A 22,022-nucleotide genomic window follows, 5' to 3' on the forward strand; every position below is an offset into this window, starting at 1 on the left:
AACAAAGGCACCTTGCGCCTGGTGGTCCTCTAGGGCCCGGAGCTCCTCCCACTTCCCCCGGCATGCCCCGCAGAGGGATGGATCCTCGGGGCTGGCGGTGAGATGCCTCTCCAGCTCTAAGACCTCCCGTTCCATCTGCCTTATCGCTGCATCCCTCCGTCGGCTGGCGCCCCGGGTGTAGTCGCGGCAGAAGAGCCGGACGTGCACTTTCCTCAGGTCCCACCACCGCCGCGCCGAGTGAAAGGCACGCCGCTGCCCTCACCAGGCCAGCCAGAACTCCCGGAAGGACACCACGAAGCCCACATCCTCCAACAAGCTGTTGTTAAAGTGCCAATAGGCTGGCACCGACCTCTCCGCGCAGAGGGAGTCCGTCACAGTGGTGGTGATCGGAGGTGGTGATCGGAGAACGGGGCTGGCCGAATGCTGGAGGAGTGGGCCCGTGAAAGGTGGAAACATGATAAGTAGATGCGGTCCAACCGGGAATGGTGCGACCAATGGACCTCCACCCGGACAAAGGTGAACGTCGAGACGTCGTCCAGGTGGTGGTCACGCCAGACGTCCACCAGGGAGTGATGGTGGACTATCCCCTGGAGAACATCTGCGGTGGCCGGGCACTGCTCGGTTCCCGAGCGGTCCCGCTCCTCGAGGGTTGTATTAAAGTCCCCGCCCAGGAACAGGCACTCGCGAGTATCCAAGGTGCCGAGGAAGGTGGACGCCTGCTGAAAGAAATGCAGCCGCTCTAGGCCCGACGTTGGGGCATAGATGTTGACAAGATTAACCACAAGTCCCTCCATACGGACCCGGAGGTGCAGCAGGCGGCCCGGCACAGCCTCGGTGACCCCCAGCATCTCGGGCCATAGGTCGGGGGAGAACAGGGTCGCCGCTCCAGCCATACAAGCTGTGAGATGGCTAAAGTAGACCCTGCCCCCCCAATCCAGCTGTATGGGTCTCCTGCAGGAAAACCACAGAGTACCTCCCCTCCCGAAGAAAGGAGAGCACCTGGGACCTGCGGAGACCCATCCTACAGGGCATTCAACATTGCGATGGTAAGAGGTGTCATAAGGAGGGCTGGGGGGGATCCTCGCCGGGAGGGATGCTCACGGCTCCCGATGGACCATGCAACATTCCGTAACCTACCCCGTAGGTGAGTAAGGAGTCATGGAAGATGCGGACCCGCCGGTAGGCCGCCACGCTCTGCTTCCTGGTCCTTTTGCCCTCCCCCATGAGGGTCCTCGCGGCCCAGAGGATAAGATGGAAATCCCCCCCATTGCTGGAGAGCAAGCTGCACCTTGTTACGGGAGCCACGAATGTCCTCGAGGAACTCCCGCAGCTCCTCTCGCAGCGTATGGGGGCCCGGGTCACTAGCCCCCGGCTTTGCTCCAGAGGGACCACCGACACAGCCCCGTGGCCCACCAAGACGGGCAGGCAAGGGGCGCACCCCCGACATGGAGCCCGATGGGCTGGCACCACATGACCCCCCTCAAACCCCAGCTCAATTGCGGGTGGTGGAGGGAAGATAGCAGCCCCCGGTGAGTCGGGACTGGGAAATACAGAGGCCGCTCCCTGGGGACTATCCTCTGGGGGCAAGGAGGTGGTGGCCCCAGGGGCGGCAATGATATCACGGGAGGTGGAGGGGACGAGGGCAGGGATCCAGAGTAAGAGCAGGACAGGGGTTGGAAGGAGAGGCAGGGAAAGGGGCAAGGGCAGGATCCTGGGCTCCAGGAGTCACGCAGCTGGAGATTGGCCCCCTTGGTGGAGCTCAAGGGACTGGGGGGTGGGAAGGGGGCCCTCCATGATGCCGGGCTCTGGCACCATGGCCGGCAGAGTAGCCACAGCATCTCCAGTGGGGTCCCTGTCTGGGAAGGAGGTTGGTTGCCCCATGCCCACAAGGGACAGCCTGTAGGTCCCAGGTCCCAGCTGCATGGCACCGGCCGTCGCCTCAATGGGCTCGGCGGCCGACAACAGGGTGCCCCCGCAGCTGGAGGAACCCAGGCAACCCTCAGGGGCGGGAGAGAAGCAACAATTAGGGAGGAGGAGCATGGTGAAGGGGGGGGCCGGGGTGAGGTCGTTCAGATTGAGGCCCGCTGGCAGAGGGTCGTCCTCCCCCTGGGTGACCGGGGTCAGACCCAGGGCCTCGATCTCCTCGTAGATGGAGGGGAGCTCCCCTTCCACCACCCCGGAGGTCTTCCCGCCAATGCCCGAAGTGACGCTCGCCTCGAGGCTCATAGGGGCTCCGGATGGTAACGGGGCAGGAGGGGCTCCATCAGCGACCTTGAAAGGAAGGGGCTCCTATGGAGGGACGGTACTGCCCTCCTGTGCTGCCACGCCTTTCCCAGCCGGCACTGGGGGATGGAACGCGCCCGTGGGCAAGACAGAGGGCTTGGTCTTCCGGGGGGCTTCTGCATCGGTGGAAGGGAGCGGAGCTCGAGCCTTCCACTTGCCCCGCTTCCCCTGGACAAGGGTCCAGTCCTCCATGGCATCATCAGGGGGCTGGTTAACAGGGGTTGGGTCGGGAGGCAGGGGCGATGGCTCAGGGACTGTGGGAGGCAGTGGTGGAGCAGCATGAGGGAGGGAAGAATCCACCTGGGGCGGGCCCTCTGCCACACTCGGTGGTATCCCTGCCGCACCCTCCTCTAGATGCCCCCCCGGACTGCAGGCAGCAGAGGCGGGGCTCTCCCGCTCGTCTGGGCGTGCTAGCGGGAGCGCCCCTTGGGCCCGAGCGGGAGCAGTGGTGGACTGAGTGGGAGGAGGGGCAGCTTCGGGTGCCGGGCAATCAGGGGCGCCGGCAATGACAGGGCCGGCGCCCCGCCGGGGCTCCCGGATGCCCCTCCTTGCTGGGCCAAGGGGCAGTCCCTCCAGACGTGCCCCATCGCCCGGCAGAGGTAGCACCGGGCCTCCCCCGTGGAATAGTGCACCTGGTAATGGGCCCCCTGGTAGAGGACCAAAAAGGACCCCTCGAGCGCCTCTCCGTCACGCGCCGCCGACGGCAGTTGAAGCTGCACTTGCCGCAGAACGGCAGAACGAGAGGACGTGACGGAGGGCGGGGTCCTTGCAGCCCAGTGAGAGAGGGCTCAGAAAGGAAAGGGGCTTCCCCAGGGGCGAAAGAGCGGGTAATAGGGCGGCATTGGAGAGGAAGGGAGGGACTGAGGTCAGGACGAGGCAGACGCCCAAGTTGTCCAGCGGCTCCAGGGGGACGAACATGCTCCCCACTGCCAGGCCCTTCTCCACCGCCTCCTGGGCGGCCGCCTCCGATGCTAAAAAGAAGACAACTTTCCCGTACATTTTGGAGGCCACCACAATGGCCATGGGCCCCACCACCCTCGCCAACGCCCGCACGTACGTCTCCAGTGGGGTGAGGTGGGCACCAGGAGGCAACGGATGCCATGCTTCCTGGTCATGGTGGGAAAGGGGCCCCGGCCACTATAGATGGTAGCGGAGGCGGTGGGCGGGAGAGAGGAAGTAGCGGCAGGTGGGGGGGCTGCTGCCACCTGGGCATATGCCCTGGGGGCCGAGGGAGGGATACCCACAGAGCTGGTGGAGGGAGCAGCGGGTAGGGACGCTGCGGCAGGTGGCGGGGCTGCGGCAGTGGGGGCAGCCCCTGCCATGAAGGGCCTGGTCTTTTTGGCGGGGCCCTTCCCCTTCTTCTTCCCCTGGCCCTTCCTGCCGGCTGGGGGGGCTCCCCCAGAATCAGAGGGGGCAAGAGGCATGGCAGCAGCGGAGGTCACCCCGGTTCACTTATGAAGCTGAGCATATAGTGGGGAAAGAGGAGGGATACAACCAAACTATGCCTTCATCATCAAAACAGTACCTTATTGTGTTGTTTCTGTTGATGATGTTTATACATTTGACTATGCTTCAGGCTGACCAGTGAGCTGGGACATTGCTGTTTCCTACCTGTCTCCTCCATGAAGTAATGGCTCGTGGCAGCAGCTTTTGTACCTGGGAATCAGGAACGAACCCTGACCCTAGAGCCTGTGGTATTCTGGGAAATGTAGTTTAGCAGTCACTGGCCTTTCTGTTCCCAGTGTGTCTATAATTGGTTCAAGTGAAAAATGTGATTTTAAGAATTATTAGATGTAGCTGATTAGAGTGACAATCAATTGGCACAATATGCAAGTTTGTTTTTTTTCTGTATGAAGAGAAATTCACATGCCAAGTAGGAGGAAGCAACTTCTCTAAAATGAGCTGAGCTTGACAGCTAGGGAACATTCACCTACCAAGATGCACTGCTGCAGAGAACACAAGAGCTTATAAACGCCTGCCTCAAGCTATGAGCATTGAGCTATGAGCTTTTATGCTGATTTGTGATGCAGTTGGTAAAGCCCTTAAAAAGGCTTGTGATGGTTTGTTGTTTGGATTTTATTAAATTTCTTCTTTTAGTATTTTTTCAAATAAAGAGAAATTTTGATTTGCACCTTTGTTTTTCTCACAATGAGATAACCCAGACATGGAGAAAAAATAAAGAAAATAAATAAAAAGGTCATTTCAACCATCTCTGCAAACTTTGATAGAAGCAAGGCAGCTGATAGGATAGGAAAGAAAAAAAAATCAAGCTCAAAAGGACAATGGAGATGTCAAAAATATCTATGATTGCCTGAAAGAAATGTACGGATTACAGTTCCAGGCTCCCAAAAGAAATGTTATCTAGTGAACTTTTTAATGGATAAAAAAGCTACAAAGATGCACTGGGAAAAAGCCTCTCCCACTGTGACCAATATCACTGGGAAGCTAACAAGCAAGCTCATTTGAACCAGCCAAAATGATATCTGGGGCAGAATTTGTTTTGATGTGAGATGTATAGTCAATGAGAGAAGGTGGCACATTGCAGGCAGAGAGAGCAAGAGTTAGAGGCGCAACCAGCAAACAATTCCTGCCTAACCTGTGAAAAATCTTACAGAACATTAGCCATCACTGAGTTCACGAAAGTTCTTTCCTTCTAAATTGATTAATCTGTAACACAAAGAGCAACAAAGAAGTAGACTTTCACTGCAAATCAAATAAATTGTTCTAGACTAGTTTCATTTTAGTGCATATTTTATTTTTGAGAAATCAGTGCCAAGACAAAGAGCATGACCTTTTCAGACACATGATATTTTGCTTTCACAAGCAAACAGCAACCGTTAGGTGGATGTTTGCATATCTTTAATGTACAGCTTCTTTAAATGGCAAAGCAAGCCCTGATGTGAAATAAAAGGAAGGTTGACTAAAGATGTAAGGATAAAGTCCCAAATCAACAAATGAGCAAGGCAGTCTAATAATAGGACACAGAGTGGGGCTCTGCAGAACCACCACTCAAAAATACAAAGGTCTGGTTAGTTTAACCAGGATACATTGGTAAATTCATGAGGTTTGGGAACTGTTTAAGTCTGGTATGGGGAGAAGAAAGAGGAAGGAAGTGTGGTGCTCTAGAGTCACTGAATATGTAAATGTGCTTAGTTGTCAACATGACATATTTTTTTTCCAAGGGATAATCCTCTAAATAAAATGGGATTCTGAGCGGAATATCCAACTATCGGAGGCTTGTGCCTGAATCTATTTTGAATTTTTGGTTATATGTAACATAATATTAATAGCTTCACTTTTAAAATCAAGTTCTGCTCTAGAATTTAATTCAGAGAAGTTCTCTGGCCTGTGTTATACAGGAGGTCATACAGGAGGTCTAGATGATCACAGTGGTCCCTTGTGGCCTATAATCTATGCATCTTTAATTAGCAGGGCACCAGGCTATTCTTGCCAACCTTTCATGTTTGACCAATACACAATAACAGCATGTGTTATTCATGTTACTGTATATATCAGAAAAGTACATATCAGTTCTGCTCACTCCTTTTAAGTATATACCACTCACTCAACAATGGGCATAAGGTGCAAATTTCAGACTGAGTGTATTACATTAAAGTATTTGCTACAAGCAATTTTTGGTTCGGTCATGCATTTGAAATTTGTGTTAAACTTGTAAGCTATCACTTAACATTTTCTGGGGGTTTCCTAGTCCTGCTTGTAGGCTAAGGGGCTCTGTAGAGAAGTGTACAATCTGAGTCTATCAGCAGTCAGTTTGCAAGGAACCAGCCTGCAGCAAGGTGGATTGAGTTATGCCTCTCTGCCTTAAGAAGCAGCCTGCTTTCCCCCCCCCTCTGTTTTTGGTTCTTGTATGTAAAAGTTCTGTATTTGAAGAAGTAAAGTACTATTGCAATTCAGCCTCCCAGAAAGAGTATTTTATGCTTTTTGCTATTTTCTCTGTTTCTATAACATGAACATAACAGGTTCATTGAAACATTTTCACGTTAACGAAGTGGCTTAACAAAGACAAGAATTTGCCAGCATCTGCACAATCAAAGTGTATAAAATAAGCGCATGAATAAAAACAGTTTAAAAAGCATTGAAAAAATACCTGCCCAGAAAATTCAGCAGAAACATTACCTTAAACGCATATAAAAAGATGCACAAAATGCAGCCACTACATTGTAAAAATCGTAAGAACATCCACCAAAACTAACAACAGCTTTGCAAAAAGAATAAACACCAACAATGGGGAAATGTCAAAGGTTCTGGGACTTGATTAAACATCTGGTAGTTGACGTTTTTCTGAAGCTATGAAAACCGCATCCTGTGAGGCTCAGTCCTCACACAACTCCCCTCGCCCTGTGGCTCTCACTATTTGATATTATCTTCTTGAGATGGATGAGGCCTGATGGTCTACTAAGCCCACTGGGCCACTGACAGCTTCAGGAGGTAGTCAGCAGGCCTGCCCCTTTCTGTGCAGACTTCAGAGGATAAATCCCAAGACAAATCTGCTAATAGATATGTGTGGAATTGTGTGTGGAGAAGAGACTTCAGCCTTGAGAAAATATACTGTTGATAGGTATGAATGGGGAAGGTAAGGAGATAGCAGTAACAGGAAAAAAGATTCCTCCCTTTGTGCATCACTGGACATACACATCACACAAATGGAGCAGTAATGATGGGCAGGAAGGAGATGAATCCAGACTATTTCCATCTCCCACCTCTTCCCCCCCAACCACCTCACAGGACTTATTTACATTAGGAAAATTTAAACTTGTAATTCATCACTGGAACAGCTACATAAGAATGGCCATCCTGGGTCAGACCAAAGGTCCATCTAGCCAGTATCCTGTCTTCCAACAGTGGCCAATGCCAGGTGGCCCAGAGGGAATGAATGGAACAGGCGATCATCAAGTCTCCTGTCGCCCATTCTCCACGGGTGATAGTAACAGTAGATGATGTAGCATACAGAGGCCTCAGGTGTTTTTACCACCACATCATACACCCAAGCTCTGAGTGACATGATGGCTGGCATTACCCCCAGGGGTGCCACATTGGTGGTGAATTACATGTTCCAATTCCCCAATAAGCAGCTAGAGTGTGTCAGGAGCAGGTTATCAAGCTGAACCATTGTCAAAGACAATGCAGCTTGCATACATCCCCTGCACACTTGTCACTCATGGAAGGATTTTGTGTTGCTGAGGCACAGTTGCTTTGAGAGCTCCCCCGACTCCCTATGGCCAAAGCCTCCCCAAAATCCCCCCACAAATGCAGAGCGCCCTGCACAATCCAGCAGGGTGAGAGGAACAGGCAGGGGGAGAGAGGGAGAAGCCAGCGAACAGAGCAGGCCGGGGCCCCTTCTGAGCGTGGGCCCAGCTCCATGGCGCCACTGTAAACCCCGCACCCTCCAGGGGTCAGCAACCTTTCAGAAGTGGTGGGCCCAGTCTTCCTCTATTCACTCTAATGGAAGGTTTCGCGTGCCAGTAGTACATTTTACCGTTTGCAGACGGTCTCTTTCTGTAAGTCGATAATATATACCGGAACTATTCTTGTATGCAGAGTAAATGAGCTTTTTAAACTGTTCAAGACGCTTCATTTAAAATTAAATTAAAATGCAGAGCCCCCGGACCGGGGCAGTGTGAGCGCCACGGACAATGGCCATGCGTGCCATAGGTTGCCCACCCCTGGCTTACTCAGTTCCAGGTCTCCAAGGGGGCGCTGTCACAGAAGATGAGGAGGCAGAGAAAAGGCTGTTTGGAGGCGGGGAATTGCCTTGCCACAAGCCTTCCTCCTCCTCCTCCTCCTCCTCCTCTCAGCTCGAGCCACCCGCACCTTCCACACAATGCCGCGCGCGCCGGCTGCGTTCCCCGGGGGCCAGCTCTTCCCTCCCTGCCGGCGCCTCGGGCAGGGTGGTTAGGTGCAGGGAGGGACCCGCTCTCACTTCCTCCTTGGGCTCGCTTGCCATGCAGCGGCAGCAGCGGGTTGCTGCGCGTGTGGAGCGCCTCCCCCGCGGCCGCTGAGCGGGAGCCGGGGCAGGGAGCCCCCCCCCCGCCACCCCTTTGCCTTCCCTTCCCCGCGCGCGCGGCGGGGCGCGAGCAGCAGGTGGTGCGGATGGGAAAAGCAGAGCCGGGAGGAGGCGCGAGGATGAGCCGAGGCACGGGGGGCCTCCCCGCGGAGCAAGAAGGGGACGTGCTAAAGGAGCTGCAGAGCCTCGGGTAAGGGGCAGCACGGCCCTGGGCTTTCCCTGCGCCGCGCGCGGTGGGGTCAAGCCAGTGTTTGAAGCCCTCCCCCCCAGGAATCGCATGGCTGGTACCTAGCTGCAGGTCACTCCTCCCTCCTGCTGGCCTGTCGCCTCCTTCCCCTCCCGGCTCGGAAGCCAGAGGGGAAAGCAGGGATCGCTCTGCATTGTGTGGATGGTGAGCAATCACAGGAATGCCCGGGGCTGCTTCCACCCTGGCAGCTGCGGGCGGGCGGGTGGGTTTGGAGCCTCCAGGCCAAGACAACGGTTGTGATGGTTGTCCCCCTCCTTCCCCACCAGGAATGAGGAAGTTGTTGTCACCAGCTCTGTGCGTCTGCCTGTGTGCGGATCTCAGTGCAGCTGGGTGGATGTGTGGTGTCAGCGTGAAGGGGTCATTGCAAGGGTCTGTTTGAGAATTGGAGGACTTGTGGCACCTTAGAGACTAACAAATTTGTTTGAGCGTAAGCTTTCAGCTCACTTCATTGGATGCATGCAGTGGAAAAGTACTCCTTTTCTTTTTGCAAATACAGACTAACACGGCTGCTACTCTGAAACCTGTTTGAGAATTATTTTTCTTTTTTTGAAAAGAGGATGATCTGTTAAATCACCCAAAATGTGAATTTAAAAAATGCAGAAAAGCCTGCAAGACACTTAAAGTTTCCGATTAAAGAGGGACATTTCAGCAGCTGTTAGGATTTGAGTTTGTCTGCTGTTGCTGAATAGTCTTTGAGAGTTAGCATTTTTTCAGAACATTGTAACAGAATTATGATTTATTTATTTGAATGCACAGTTGTAAAAATAAGGGGTGAGGAAAGAAAAACACCAACAACCCAGTAATATGAAGGTTCTGCATGACTATTTGCTTGTGTTTGGTACCTTTGCTATTATCATTATGAACTGGGAGATAATGAAGAGTTAAAGTGTGTCCTTATGCTTGATCAGAAATGTACTAAAATGGTAGTAGCTGGCAAATTACATAGACCAAATGCTTGTTCTGCAACTACACCAGAGCCTCCAATTAACTTCAGAGTAAGCTCTGTGTGTGCATCCAAAGGCAGAATTTGGCCTCCCTCCATATGGCCAAATTCTGTGCTGACTTGCACCCTTTGCAATTCCTTTCATTTCTAACGATGTTGCATGGGGTGCCATTGACCACAGCATTTGGAACATCTTCCTGCAGTTTGGTTTTATTCACCAAAATAACTCTTGCTGAAACACAAAATCCAGCCAAAGCCTTTTCACCAGGCGGGGTTGCTCCCCAAATTCCTATCCAAAGACTGCATAGCCTATGTCATCTCTAGAACGTCACTCCTCTCTCCTTAATACCTGATTGAGTTAGCAAAACATCTGCAACAGGGAGTTCAGCAAAACAAGCATAACATTTTTCCCACTAGATCATCATCTGCTTGGTTTGGTTTGGTTTCAGTCAAACACACCCAGCTTCTTACACAGTACTTCTTAAAATGTGTCACAAATTGGGTGCCCAGAAATGGAGTCACTCAAAATTACTAGCCACTGTTGAAAATGTTAGCCACACACACACACACACACACAAAAGTTTAAACTGTGGGCCAGTTCGTTACGCATAGGGTGATCAGATGTCCCATTTTTAAAGGGACAGTCCCATTTTTTGGGACTTTTTCTTATATAGGCACCTATTACTCCCCATGCCCTGTCCCGTTTTTTCACAGTTGCTATCTGGTCACCCTACTTACGCACTGCTGGTAATTGGTTGAGTGCATTTTGTAAGATCTGCCTACAGTGCTTTCATCATGCCAAGACAGTGAAACTGACTAGGCTTGCATCAGTTTCAGGCTGGCTGTGTTGCTCTAGGCAAAAGCTGTGGATGGGAGCAACAGCACAGATGGGATTGAGGAGGGGGAGAGGAGGCAAAGAAGGAAGGAGAAAACCACAAATAAAATCCCAGAAGCAGAAAGGCTGAGAGGGCATCTATAATTTCCAGGGAAGCTGGTGAAGATTAGAAGACTCACAAAAGAAAAAAAATGTTTAATGTAAGGGTGGAGATTATGTGTCTGTTTCTTTTGATGACAAGTTTAATTAATGAAGAAAGTAAATTTGACACTCTGAAGAAACTCCGAATTAAAACCTCCTCCCAACAGATATTTCCCCCACCCCCATTTGAAAGTGTAGAGGCAGGAAGATCTACTCATGGCAAAAGTGAAATGAAAGCACTGAGTAGTGGTTCCCACAGCAACTGTAACTTATTTCTCTTTTTCATTTGTAATATTACTGGTCATGAAGGTAAAGGTAGGCTTTAGCCATATGCAAATAGGCTGAGTTGCAGCTGCTGTGAGAATCATTACCTGACTTATTACATTCTCATTACCTGACTTATTTATTTAGACCCCGATCCAGTAAGTTAGTCTGAGCAAGCAGAGACCTGGGCCCACATGGAGCCCCACTGACTTCAGTAAAAAGAAAAGGAGTACTTGTGGCACCTTAGAGACTAACAAATTTATTTGAGCATCAGCTTTCGTGAACTACAGCTCAGCTGTAGCTCACGAAAGCTTATGCTCAAATAAATTTGTTAGTCGCTAAGGTGCCACAAGTACTCCTTTTCTTTCTGTGAATACAGACTAACATGGCTGCTACTCTGAAAACTGACTTCAGTGGGGATCCATCCTCAGAGACAACCTTGCAGGATTACAGGTTTAAATTTTCAACCGTGACATAGCAGATCAGGACACACAGGTGAATGAAACACAGATGCAGGGATGGATTGAAAAAGAGAAGGGCTGCAACTTTATTTATTTTAATTTTAATGGGAGGGACTCCACCCCCACCAATATTAGGCATCTACTTGGGCGCAAGTGCAATGTTAAAAGGCTCCTTGCAAAATAACCAATATTCAGGGTTGGTCCCCTTCAGTCTAACTGCTAGGATTCCGCCCATCTCTGAATCCTCTCACCCTCCCCTAATGAGGGGGAACGAGGGTATACAGGAAGGGTACCTCAGTCTGAGAAGACAAAGTCTCCTCTTTTTTCTCCCAATTAATAGGATCCACAAGTTATCTCACTGGCTCCTTGAAGCCTCTCACCTACAGTGGACATGGGGATCCATCCACATAGACCATCTCGCAAGATCACAGCCTTAAATTCTAACCTATAATGCAGGCTTTTTCGGTTAACATCAGTCTTTAGGATAAGGACAAATGACTACCCATACATTTCTGCAGTCCCTAGTGCAACAAGACTTGGAACCTTATTGGAGCCTCTCAGCATTACTTTAATATAAGTAATGTAATTTTTTACAATTGAAATTCTTTAAAGAAAAAAATAGTGAGTGATCATATGCTGAAAGAAATGACTGTGCATTTATTCCAACGTGTAATATGAGAATCAAACGGAAAAATAACTAAGGGAAAAAATAAAAGGAAAGATGCTGGGACTTTTGTAATACATTGGATTGGACCTGGCCTATATTAGAAAAGTTGGATCAGTGTAACAATTTAAAAATCAATCTAGTTACACCAGTGCAAACCCCTGCTATAGATACATCTAAACCAGTTTAATTCCATAACCCTTTTTTGTTTCCTTATGGTGTATAAAGGAAGCCTGAATGGTTGGTTGACTTTTTGTTCATTTTCTTGAAATGTTTTTGTCTGCTTGTTGTTATTGAGATTTAATCAGGAATGTAAGTTCTGGTGTTCCCTTGAGTTGCTGGAGGCCTTGTTGGGGGTACTATGAGATGTTTATTGTGAGTTTTGTCACACCTTAATTGAAGAGGTGGAAGGGTTAGATTGAATTGAAACAAAAAGGAGGAAGGTCAAGAGGAGAAAAAGTGAAGTTTTAACTGTTCCTTTCGGTCAAGTGCCAGTCTGCTCTTTCAGCAGTGATTTGTGGCCTTTCAGCTATTTGTAATCCACTTTTTACTATAAAAGCTAAAACTGAGTTGTTCATTATTCCACTTGTTTTTTTAATAGAAGAAAGTGAATTGAAACTGGTTGTTAGGCCATAAACTGCTATTGAAAAGGCAGCTAGACATTTGGGCCACAGGACAGGGGAGACAAGAACACAAATATCCCAGGAACTTTGGAAAAATAATAATGTTAGAAGGCAATTTTTAAAAAATTAATATAGTTAGAATAGTTTAGAACAGGTAATTGTAATCTTTTCCGTACTATTTTGTATCAGCTTTTGCATAGAAACTAGTTTTCATAGTGGAAGGATTCACACTGTGTAAAGACCACATAAATAATGTGTTTTTTAAATTAACTGTAAAGTCAATGAGCCGCAGCTAATAGTACAAAATCATTATAGGTTACTGGCAAACTTTTTGGGTTGTTGAAGGCACCTGGATGCACTTGGGACCAAGCAATAGCGGCTTATTGCTAAAATGAAAACCATTAGGCATGAAGCACATTACACTTCCAAAAGAGGTGTGCAGTTCATGTGCCAGTGAAGAAACTGCACCAGACATACCTTCTGCTTCACTGTATAGAAACAAAGAAATTGGAGAGGTTTTGAAGAAGTAGCCATCAGAAATGGGAATCCATTTCAACTGAAGTGTGAGGAGAAAAAAAATTCTTCATGTTTGAGGCAAAGGAGAGAGGTTACAGGAAATGCCTCGTGTCACCCTGCCACCAAATCAGAAGTGGACAGGAATGTAAAATGACTGCAATAACTAGAACTCATGCACCCCATGGTGAAATCCTTCTCTAGACACCCAGAGTAATGCAGTAACTTCAAGTACTGTGTGCACTAATTTTGACAACAGTTGTTTGTATTCTTGTTGTGTCAAAACATTGAAACCAACGTTTGCAAAACACACCTTTTCCCTCCTGCCTCTGACATAACTCAAAAACATATATCACTCAAAATGTCAACAACCAGAAGGTAAGATTTTTCCCTGAAAATTATAAACAGAGAATCTCAAGCAAAGTAAATCCAGTTCTTTGGGGTCTGACTGCAGATTTTCCTCAGATTGGGTTATTTTTCTCCAGAATGTCAGTTTTCTTTCAAGAGAGATATTTTTAGTCTTTCTGATAGGCAAACTTCCCAATCAAATCAAAACCAGAACCTAGCCTCGCCTCACTCTCTCCTTTCTTTTGTTTAGCCACCATACAGTTTTGGAGAACCCCACCACCACAAGAAGTTTTTCCTCTTCGCATTCTCTTCCCTTTGGCCACCCAGTCTTGGAGAGGGGGTGATGGAAGGATGATGACCAGTATAGGCAGAACATGTTTGGAGCTCTTTGGATAGCCAAGAGTTTTTGGGGTCAGATAATCATGAGTCAAGTGTGGAAACTCAAATACTGCTAACACAAGGAAGGTGTTTGGTGCACTGAGAAGGTATCTGGCAAAAGGAGTGAAAAGGAAAAAGCTGGAACATCCTGAATAGCCTAAGCTCTGGTCTACACTACGAGTTTAGGTCGAATTTAGCAGCGTTAGATCAATTTAACCCTGCACCCGTCCACACAACGAAGCCATTTTTTTTCAACTTAATGGGCTCTTAAAATCGATTTCTGTACTCCTCCCTGACAAGGGGTTTAGCGCTGAAATCGACATCGCTGGGACTGGAGTCATCAGTTAAAACTCACTTCCCTGAAATTACTAAAAAGATTAAAAGGGAAGCACTGAAATTCACCAAGAGATACACAGAGGTGTCTGCAAAAGATTGTTAGCGAGACTTCTTACTGACAAAGGAGGAAATAAGGCAATTTTTAAAAATTCTGTATTTGGTTGCTCCTAGGATCTACTTAGTTATAGTGTTTATAGCTGTTTCTGTTCATATATATGCTAACTTCTATTTGTATTGTGATTAGAAACACATTTGATGCAATCATGGGGCAGAGGGGAATTCCATCCTCTTGTAATTCACATATTTGTGCAAGAGATTAGAATGTGGATCAGCTTGTTATCTGAGAAGGAAGAGGCCAGTTCTGCAATGTAATTTCAATAAGTATGAGTTGCAGTGCTACTGGTTTATTTTCTGTTTTTTCTGGTATGGAGGTGACAGCAACATTGTGTAATATTATTTTTGAAGTGTTTTTTCTGTACATGCCAAGCATTTCTTTTTTGTAATGTGTATACAGTTCATCTCTTGTTTTTCTACACTGATGGGTTTTGTACATACTTAAATAGTACGCTATGCTATACTGAACAACACATTTCTTTAGGTAGAAAGAGGGAGGAAACGAGACCACATTCAGGCCTTTATACTGTATTGATACATATTTATTATGTACTCTGACAGAGTGATGAGCACAGGATAAATGCGTAGGGTCCTCTTCTGTCCTCCTGTATCTATCTGTTTAACTAAGGTCAGAATTAGACCCTTATGGAAATAGATTATTAGATTAGAAAGCTGATGAGGATCTGAAGATGAAGAAAAGGAAATTGGAGACACACAGAAATAGATAATCAGTTGAGAGAAGGGGAAGAGAAAATGGAAGCGAGAGTGGAAGAGATTAAAGAATACAGCTAGAAAAGACATAAGCCTTTAAGGTTGGAAAAATTAGTTTCAGTTACTCATGTTCCTACATTTTCTTATTTTTTCTGTAGCAAAACAAAGTAATGGAGGAGGATCTGACCTTAAAGTCTGGTTTTGTTCTGCAAAGTAGGCCCCTTCTTACCCAGTAGTTCTGCTCCCTGTGGATATTAGTTTCTGTTTACTGACTAAAATAATTTTCGGCTATCCTTTACTCATTTTAGCCTTACAGAGGGAGAGGGAGTTTGATGCTATTTCTGTTCACACTCCATCAGCAAAATTATTAGCTATGTCCTAACTGCAGAATCCTTACTGTTAGTGACATGTGAGGCAGAAAGAACCCAGGTTGACTCAGATGCCAGATGGAGTTTCCAGGGTTAGCAGGTAGAAAAAGATATTTTTTAAAAACTAGTAATTCAGCATAATTGATCTGGATATCAATGAGACAATAAATATAGGAACCAGTGATGCCATATTGCAAAATCACTTTTCAGAGAAGTGGTCTACTTTTTGTCTGATCCAATGCCCACTGAAGTCTTAAAATCATAAAAATCTTTCCTATTGACTTCAGTGGGCTTTGGATCTGGCTCTTTCTGTCTGGGAACATGCATAATTCCATGGGCAATAGAAAGGTAAGAGAGGTGTCACTTGATTTGCAAAAATCTACAGAATCATAATTGGGTATCATTCAAAATCCCTTTATCCCACAAGGACAGTGGTACCAAACACGACAAACCTAGAACAATTATGCAGGCAGGTTAAGAGCAGGTTAGACAAACACCTGTCAGGAATGGACTAGATAATCTTAGTCCTGCCACAAGTGCAGGGGACTGAACTAGATGACCTCTCGAGGTCCTTTCCAGTTTTATGATTCTATGCAGATATATATTCATAGATACTAAGGTCAGAAGGGACCATTCTGATCATCTAGTCCGACCTCCTGGACAGCGCAGGCCACAGAATCTCACTCACCCACTCCTACGAAAAACCTCACCTATGTCTGATTTCAGAGTAGCAGCCGTGTTAGTCTGTATTCTCAAAAAGAAAAGGAGTACTTGTGGCACCTTAGAGACTAACAAATTTATTAGAGCATAAGCTTTCGTGAGCTACAGCTCACTTCATCGGATGCATTTGGTGGAAAAAACAGAGTAGAGATTTATATACACACACACAGAGAACATGAAACAATGGGTTTATCATACACACTGTAAGAGACTAACAAATTTATTAGAGCATAAGCTTTCGTGAGCTACAGCTCACTTCATCGGATGCATTTGGTGGAAAAAACAGAGTAGAGATTTATATACACACACACAGAGAACATGAAACAATGGGTTTATCATACACACATACACTCTCCTTACAGTGTGTATGATAAACCCATTGTTTCATGTTCTCTGTGTGTGTGTATATAAATCTCTACTCTGTTTTTTCCACCAAATGCATCCGATGAAGTGAGCTGTAGCTCACGAAAGCTTATGCTCTAATAAATTTGTTAGTCTCTAAGGTGCCACAAGTACACCTATGTCTGAGCTATTGAAGTCCTCAAATCGTGGTTTAAAGACTTCAAGGACCAGAGAAGCCTCCCTCAAGTGACCCGTGCCCCATATTCAAGAAAATGTTTAAAAATAGGGTTTTTTAATTATACTTAAGACAGGCATGTCAAACATGCAGCTCTCACACAGCTAAAATGTGACCCTTGACTGACAATACTGTGTTACCAGTTAATGCTCAGAACCCGATACCCAATTAATTTTTTGATGTTACAGATTACTATAAGTGGAAGCAGTGCTTCAAGTTGATTTACTATCATTGGCAAAAAAAAGAAGTACTGGTAGTTCAGTGGTATTGATTATCAGCTTTGTTTATTACGTCAAAAGAGTTGTAATGAAGCACTGGTTAAGACATCAGCATCTCCTGAAATTACTGGAATCCATCTGCAAATGGTATGCACATTGGTACATAAGTACAGTAGAGCCTCAGAGTTATGAACACCAGAGTTATGAACTAACCAATCACACACCTCATTTGGAACCAGACATACGCAATCAGGCGGCAGCAGATACAACAAAAAAACAGTACCGTACTGTGTTAAACGTAAACTACTAAAAAATAAAGAGAAAGGAGTATTTTTCTTCTGCCTAGTAAAGTTTCAAAGCTGTATTAAGTCAATGTTCAGTAGTAAACTTTTGAAAGAACAACCATAATGTATTGTTCAGTTTACGAGCAACCTCCATTCCTGAGGTGTTCGGAACGCTGAGGTTCTACTGTACATTACATAATGTAATTCAGCGTCTTCTGTGAAGAGCAGACTGATGTCTTTGAAGTCATTTTCCAAAGTGTACAGGACTTGCCAAACCAGTTCCACTCACCCAGCATACATTCCACTCTCTATGACCTACTCTGCATCCTGGAGCGCTGCAATACCACGGAACGGATCAAGCAATTTCATCAGGTTGAATTGATGACAAAGCCAACTTTTGGAGTGGTGTGGCAATACCTGAAGATGGTTGAGCTTCTGTTGCTTTTTATTCAATTTGTCAGGACTGCTAATTGGAATTTGCACCTTGCAGCGTTGGAAGACTTCATGAAATACTTTTTTGCTTTAGATGAACTATTCTGCGATGATTGCCTGGTACCTCACTGAAATAAGAGGTGTAGAAAAGTCTGACCTGAACATATGGGAAGAATTTCAAAAAAGGAAATTGGGTTGTTAAAAGGTCGACAGTTCCCTTCTGTGCTCTTAGCTCAGATGAAGCCTTAGAACATGAAAACAGAGCAATGAAGGTCATTGTGGGTTGGTGGGCATAATGCAGCATCCAAGTGCTCTCTGCTGGTTTTCTCTGACAGCTCCAGAACTCCACTGAATTTGGAATGAAACATTAATCATGACTGGGATGACCTGACCAGGGGTGGGCAAACTTTTTGCCCGGAGGGCCTCATCAGGGTTGCAAAACTTTATGGAGGGCCAGGTAGGGAGGGCTGTGCCTCCCCAAACAGCCTGGACCCCGCCCCCTATCTGCCCCCTCCCACTTCCTGCCCCCTGACTGCCCCCCTCAGAACTCCCGACCCATCCAACCTCCCCTGCGCTCCTTGTCCCCTGCCCCCCCCGGGACCCCTGCCCCAACCATCCCCTGGGACACCACCCCCATCCAGCCCCCCCTGCTCCCAATCCCCTGACTGCCCCGACCCCTATCCACACCCCTGCCCCGACTGCCCCCCGGGACCCCAACCCCTATCCAACCCCCTTTCTCCCCAGGCTTCTTGCATATGGCCCTTCACAGTCCAACTTTCTCTAACACAGCTTCCTCTGGCCAATCCTCTTTTCACCCCGGCACAGTCACTTTTCACCCCGTCTTCTCTAACCACTTTCCAACTGCCCACTGCAGGCAGATTCTGAGCTCGAGCTGCCCTCTCCTGGGCTCTGTCTCCCCAGGACAGCACTCTGTGCTGCTGTACCACAGCTGCCGCAGGTGCTAGTGCCAAGGCCCGGGTAACTATGGTAACATGTGCCAAGATTTGGCTGAACACTTGGTTAGGAGGCTGAAGAGAAAATACTAGATCTGTGACAAAGTCCATCTCGTGTAGGACACGTACGCAGAGGAATCAATTAAAAATATTACCAGAAAGAAGAGACCAAGAAGCATTGCAAGCAGGTGCTTGGGGCGGCAGTTAGAAAGGGGCGGCAGTTCCTCAGGCCGTGGTGGCAATTCGGCGGCAGCTTCTCTGTTCCGCCCGCCGCAGCAGCAAATTGGTGGCAGCTTCTCCCTTTTGCCGTCCACGGCGGCAGTTTTTTTTCACTGCTTGGGGTGGCAAAAACTGTAGAGCCGGCCCTGGAAGAGACTCCTTGGTTTTGTACCTTTCCACTACAAAATCGTTGACTCCACAAACACCTGCGGTGTCACAATGAAGAAGCTACGGTCTCATGCTCGCACAAAGGATGAGTTGACTGCATATCTTGCAGGAAAAATGCTCCAGCATGTGAAGAATTGCCCAGAGAATTTTGTCATTGCATGGCCGAATGAAATTGCTGCCTCTTACTGTTCAATGGAGTTTCTTCGTAGTTCCCATGAGGAGGCTAACATTAAAATTATGTTGTATGCCATCAATGCCACAGAGAGATGATACTAAATTCCGGATTATTGCACATGACACAGATTTCTAGTGCTCTCTGTGAGACAGTACCCAAGATTTCGGCCAGATTCTGTTTTTGTGCCTGCAGTTGGGGGACAGCACTGCTGTTTATCCCTCAGAGATGTGTTCCTATCAGTTGGACTGTTAGAAGCTGCCAGACTGCCAGGTTTCCATTTCCTTTCAGGATGACACACTACTGGCAGGTTGGCTAGAAAGACCAAATTATCCCACTGGAAGGCATTTCTTTCAGTCTCTGAAGACTCTCTCTCCTCACTCTGAAGGTGCTCAGAATGGCTGAGACAGTTGCTGAGGAGGTCATAAATGCACTGGAGACATTCATATGCTGAGTTTACTGTTTGAAGACCGATATTATGACACTTGCAGAGCTATGTTGGTGAATGGTTTCCAACAAGCAGGCATATAGAGAAAAATTACCACTGACAAGGTATGCATTTATTCCAGCTATCAAGAGGGCAACTTATCAAGCAATGGAATGGCTCCAGAAAGGGGAGGACAGCTTTGGATGTGCTCAATCAATCAGGCATGGATGGGTCTTGGAGGATGGACTGACCGCACCAGCTGCGGGTGAAATACCATATGCTCCCCAATTAATCCTTCAAATAATCTAATGCTCAGGTGCAAAGACCAAATGTTCCGCCCGCAAATGTTTGGCCAACAGCCTGCCTTGTAGTGTGGCACGGAGAAGGATTGATGTGATAATGTGCCCTAGATGGAAATGACACAGATGATGGCTTTGATGAATAAATGTTTTCAGTCCTACATGGCAAGCTTCCCTAGGATTACCAAAGGTCAATGTCTTTTTGGTGTGAGCAGCGCATCTCTATGTTAAAGTACAATTTTAAAATGTTGATTTTAAAATCATTTTCTCAAATATACATCTACATAATTGTTCTAGATTTGTCATATTTGGTACCATTGTGTTTGTGGGAGAAAGGGCTTTCGAATGATACCCAACTGGACCCAGTTCTGATGACACTGTATTATCAAAATTTCCACCAACTGGAGGACCTGGAGCTGGGAGCCAGAGGATGGGTGAGTGGGACAGTGAGTCCCCCCGCCACATTGCAGATACCATCGAAATGATGGTTCTGTAGATCTTTACAAATCAAATGACAGCTCCCTTATCTTTCTGTCACTAACGTGCCCAGAGAATGAGATTTTACTACACTGTGCTGCCAGGCTCTTTACACTAGGGACGGAAAGAATCTTCAGGCTGGTAAGATCTTGGGGATAGGAAAGAATCTTGGGTCAGTCTTGGTGTAGGTGGGGGATAGGAGGAGGACACCTCCACACAATGTCATTTTCAATTCAAATTCTCTTTTATAGAGTATAGCTGTGAAAATTCATCTGATTGGGAGAGGGGGGGAAGATCCCTGATGGGGAGCCATGTGTAACCCACATCCCCTCAGTGCAGTGCTCTGTTCCCTTCACAGGGTAGCTGGGCCACCTATAGAGATTCATAAGCCTCAACTAACAAAGGCTCTTTTAGTTTAGGGAAGAGGCTCATGCATTAAGATCTAGAGGTTCCAGGTTCACTCCCTGTTGCCAATGACCCATTAATAGGTGCAATATTACATTCACTTGCTGCTTCACAAAATGAAATGAGGAAGCGACCCAAGTGAATAGTGATTGGTGTTGCTAAGAAGACGCTGCCTAAATTCTTATTATGTGGGTGTTCTGATTTACCACTAGTTTCTCTCCATTAAGTCTTATCACTGAGGTAGATATTCTGCTCAAGACACAAAAAACGTGATGGGGTACAGACAAGCCTGTTCTTTCAAAAAAATGTTATCTGAGACAAGTATCATTCCTGAGAAATTTAAAAAAAATAATTGGAAGAAAAGCTTCTTCTCATATTTGTCTCATATTCCCATCAGTGCCTGTCACCATGCTAAGTACATATGAATATTGTAAAATAAGAGGCCATAAGACTAACACATTGTCTACACTGGGATTTTAACCACCACTGCAGTTGCATCAATGCAAACTCCTAGCACAGACACAATTTGTGCTGTTGCACAGCTTACCCTGTTCTACAACAGGAGTTTGCACTGGTGGCTAAAAGCCAAGTGTAGATAAGACTTTAGAACAAGGCTGAGCTCTGTTCTTGCCTTTCAGGGGAGCTCTCTCTTGTCATCTTTTATGAGAACAGCAGCTCCAGTAAAGCCTATCCTATCACTAATTTAATCGGTCAGTAAAACAGTAGGGTAACAGAAGGTGACTAATTCCTGAAAGTTATTCTCCTCTGAAGCAAGAGAAGTCAGTGCTATGTACATACTAAAAAAAAAAAAAAAAAAAAAAAAAAAAAGCCGGCATCAGACCAGCACCATCCTTGGCCAGAATCAAAAATAAATGTTGTTCCCTCCCTGAATGAGCAGGGAAAATCCTCTATCAGAGGATGAGCCTCCAATAGTAAATTCATTAAAAGCGCTCTTAGACATTCACATACTGTACCATGGTTAGGAGCATTGGATAAAGAGATGAGGTTACCAAAGGTAACAAGTAATTGAAGCAACAAACAGATGAAAACAAGAATGTCCTTCTGGCAGAGGCGAAAAAATGAAGTTCTGTATCACAGAAGCTGAGTGATGAATAGTGGAGAGCCCAGACTAAAAAATAAAGCAAGAATCAAGAAATTGAAAATTAACTGAAAAGCTGAGGTTTTGCTGGGAGAAATGAGATCTTTTGGAGAAACAGTAACATCCAATAATGTACATTTATTAGACCTCCTGGAAGACTTCCAAGGCCAAAGAGTCAGGGTGAACATGCCCAGGAGAGGCACTAATTCAGCACAGCTTCTGGACAGGGGAGGGGCCTGTGTAGATAAGGTTGTAATTTAAAGCGGCTTTCCCCAAATGGAGGATGGTGATGGGACTGTTACTTGGGTTTCCTTGGGG

General features: G+C 46.7%; 2 protein-coding genes across 2 annotated transcripts in view; one reads left to right on the forward strand and one right to left on the reverse strand.

The window, feature by feature from the left end:
* The window catches only part of C4H4orf54 (chromosome 4 C4orf54 homolog), a 90,554-nt gene extending 85,976 nt beyond the window's left edge, over positions 1 to 4,578 (reverse strand). The window contains exon 1 of the transcript XR_006280576.1: positions 3,809 to 4,578. The gene's annotated coding sequence lies outside the window, so the exon portion shown is untranslated. The remainder of the gene's footprint in view (positions 1 to 3,808) is intronic.
* Positions 4,579 to 5,030: 452 nt separating this feature from the next.
* DAPP1 (dual adaptor of phosphotyrosine and 3-phosphoinositides 1) overlaps positions 5,031 to 22,022 on the forward strand; it is a 48,350-nt gene continuing 31,358 nt past the window's right edge. Inside the window, exon 1 of the mRNA XM_038398786.2 lies at positions 5,031 to 8,498. Within this exon, the coding sequence (XP_038254714.2) occupies positions 8,014 to 8,498 (485 nt within the window). The 5' untranslated portion in view covers positions 5,031 to 8,013. The remainder of the gene's footprint in view (positions 8,499 to 22,022) is intronic.

The sequence above is a fragment of the Dermochelys coriacea genome, chromosome 4, assembly GCF_009764565.3.
Source record: "Dermochelys coriacea isolate rDerCor1 chromosome 4, rDerCor1.pri.v4, whole genome shotgun sequence".
In the NCBI taxonomy this organism is placed as follows: Eukaryota; Metazoa; Chordata; order Testudines; family Dermochelyidae; genus Dermochelys; species Dermochelys coriacea.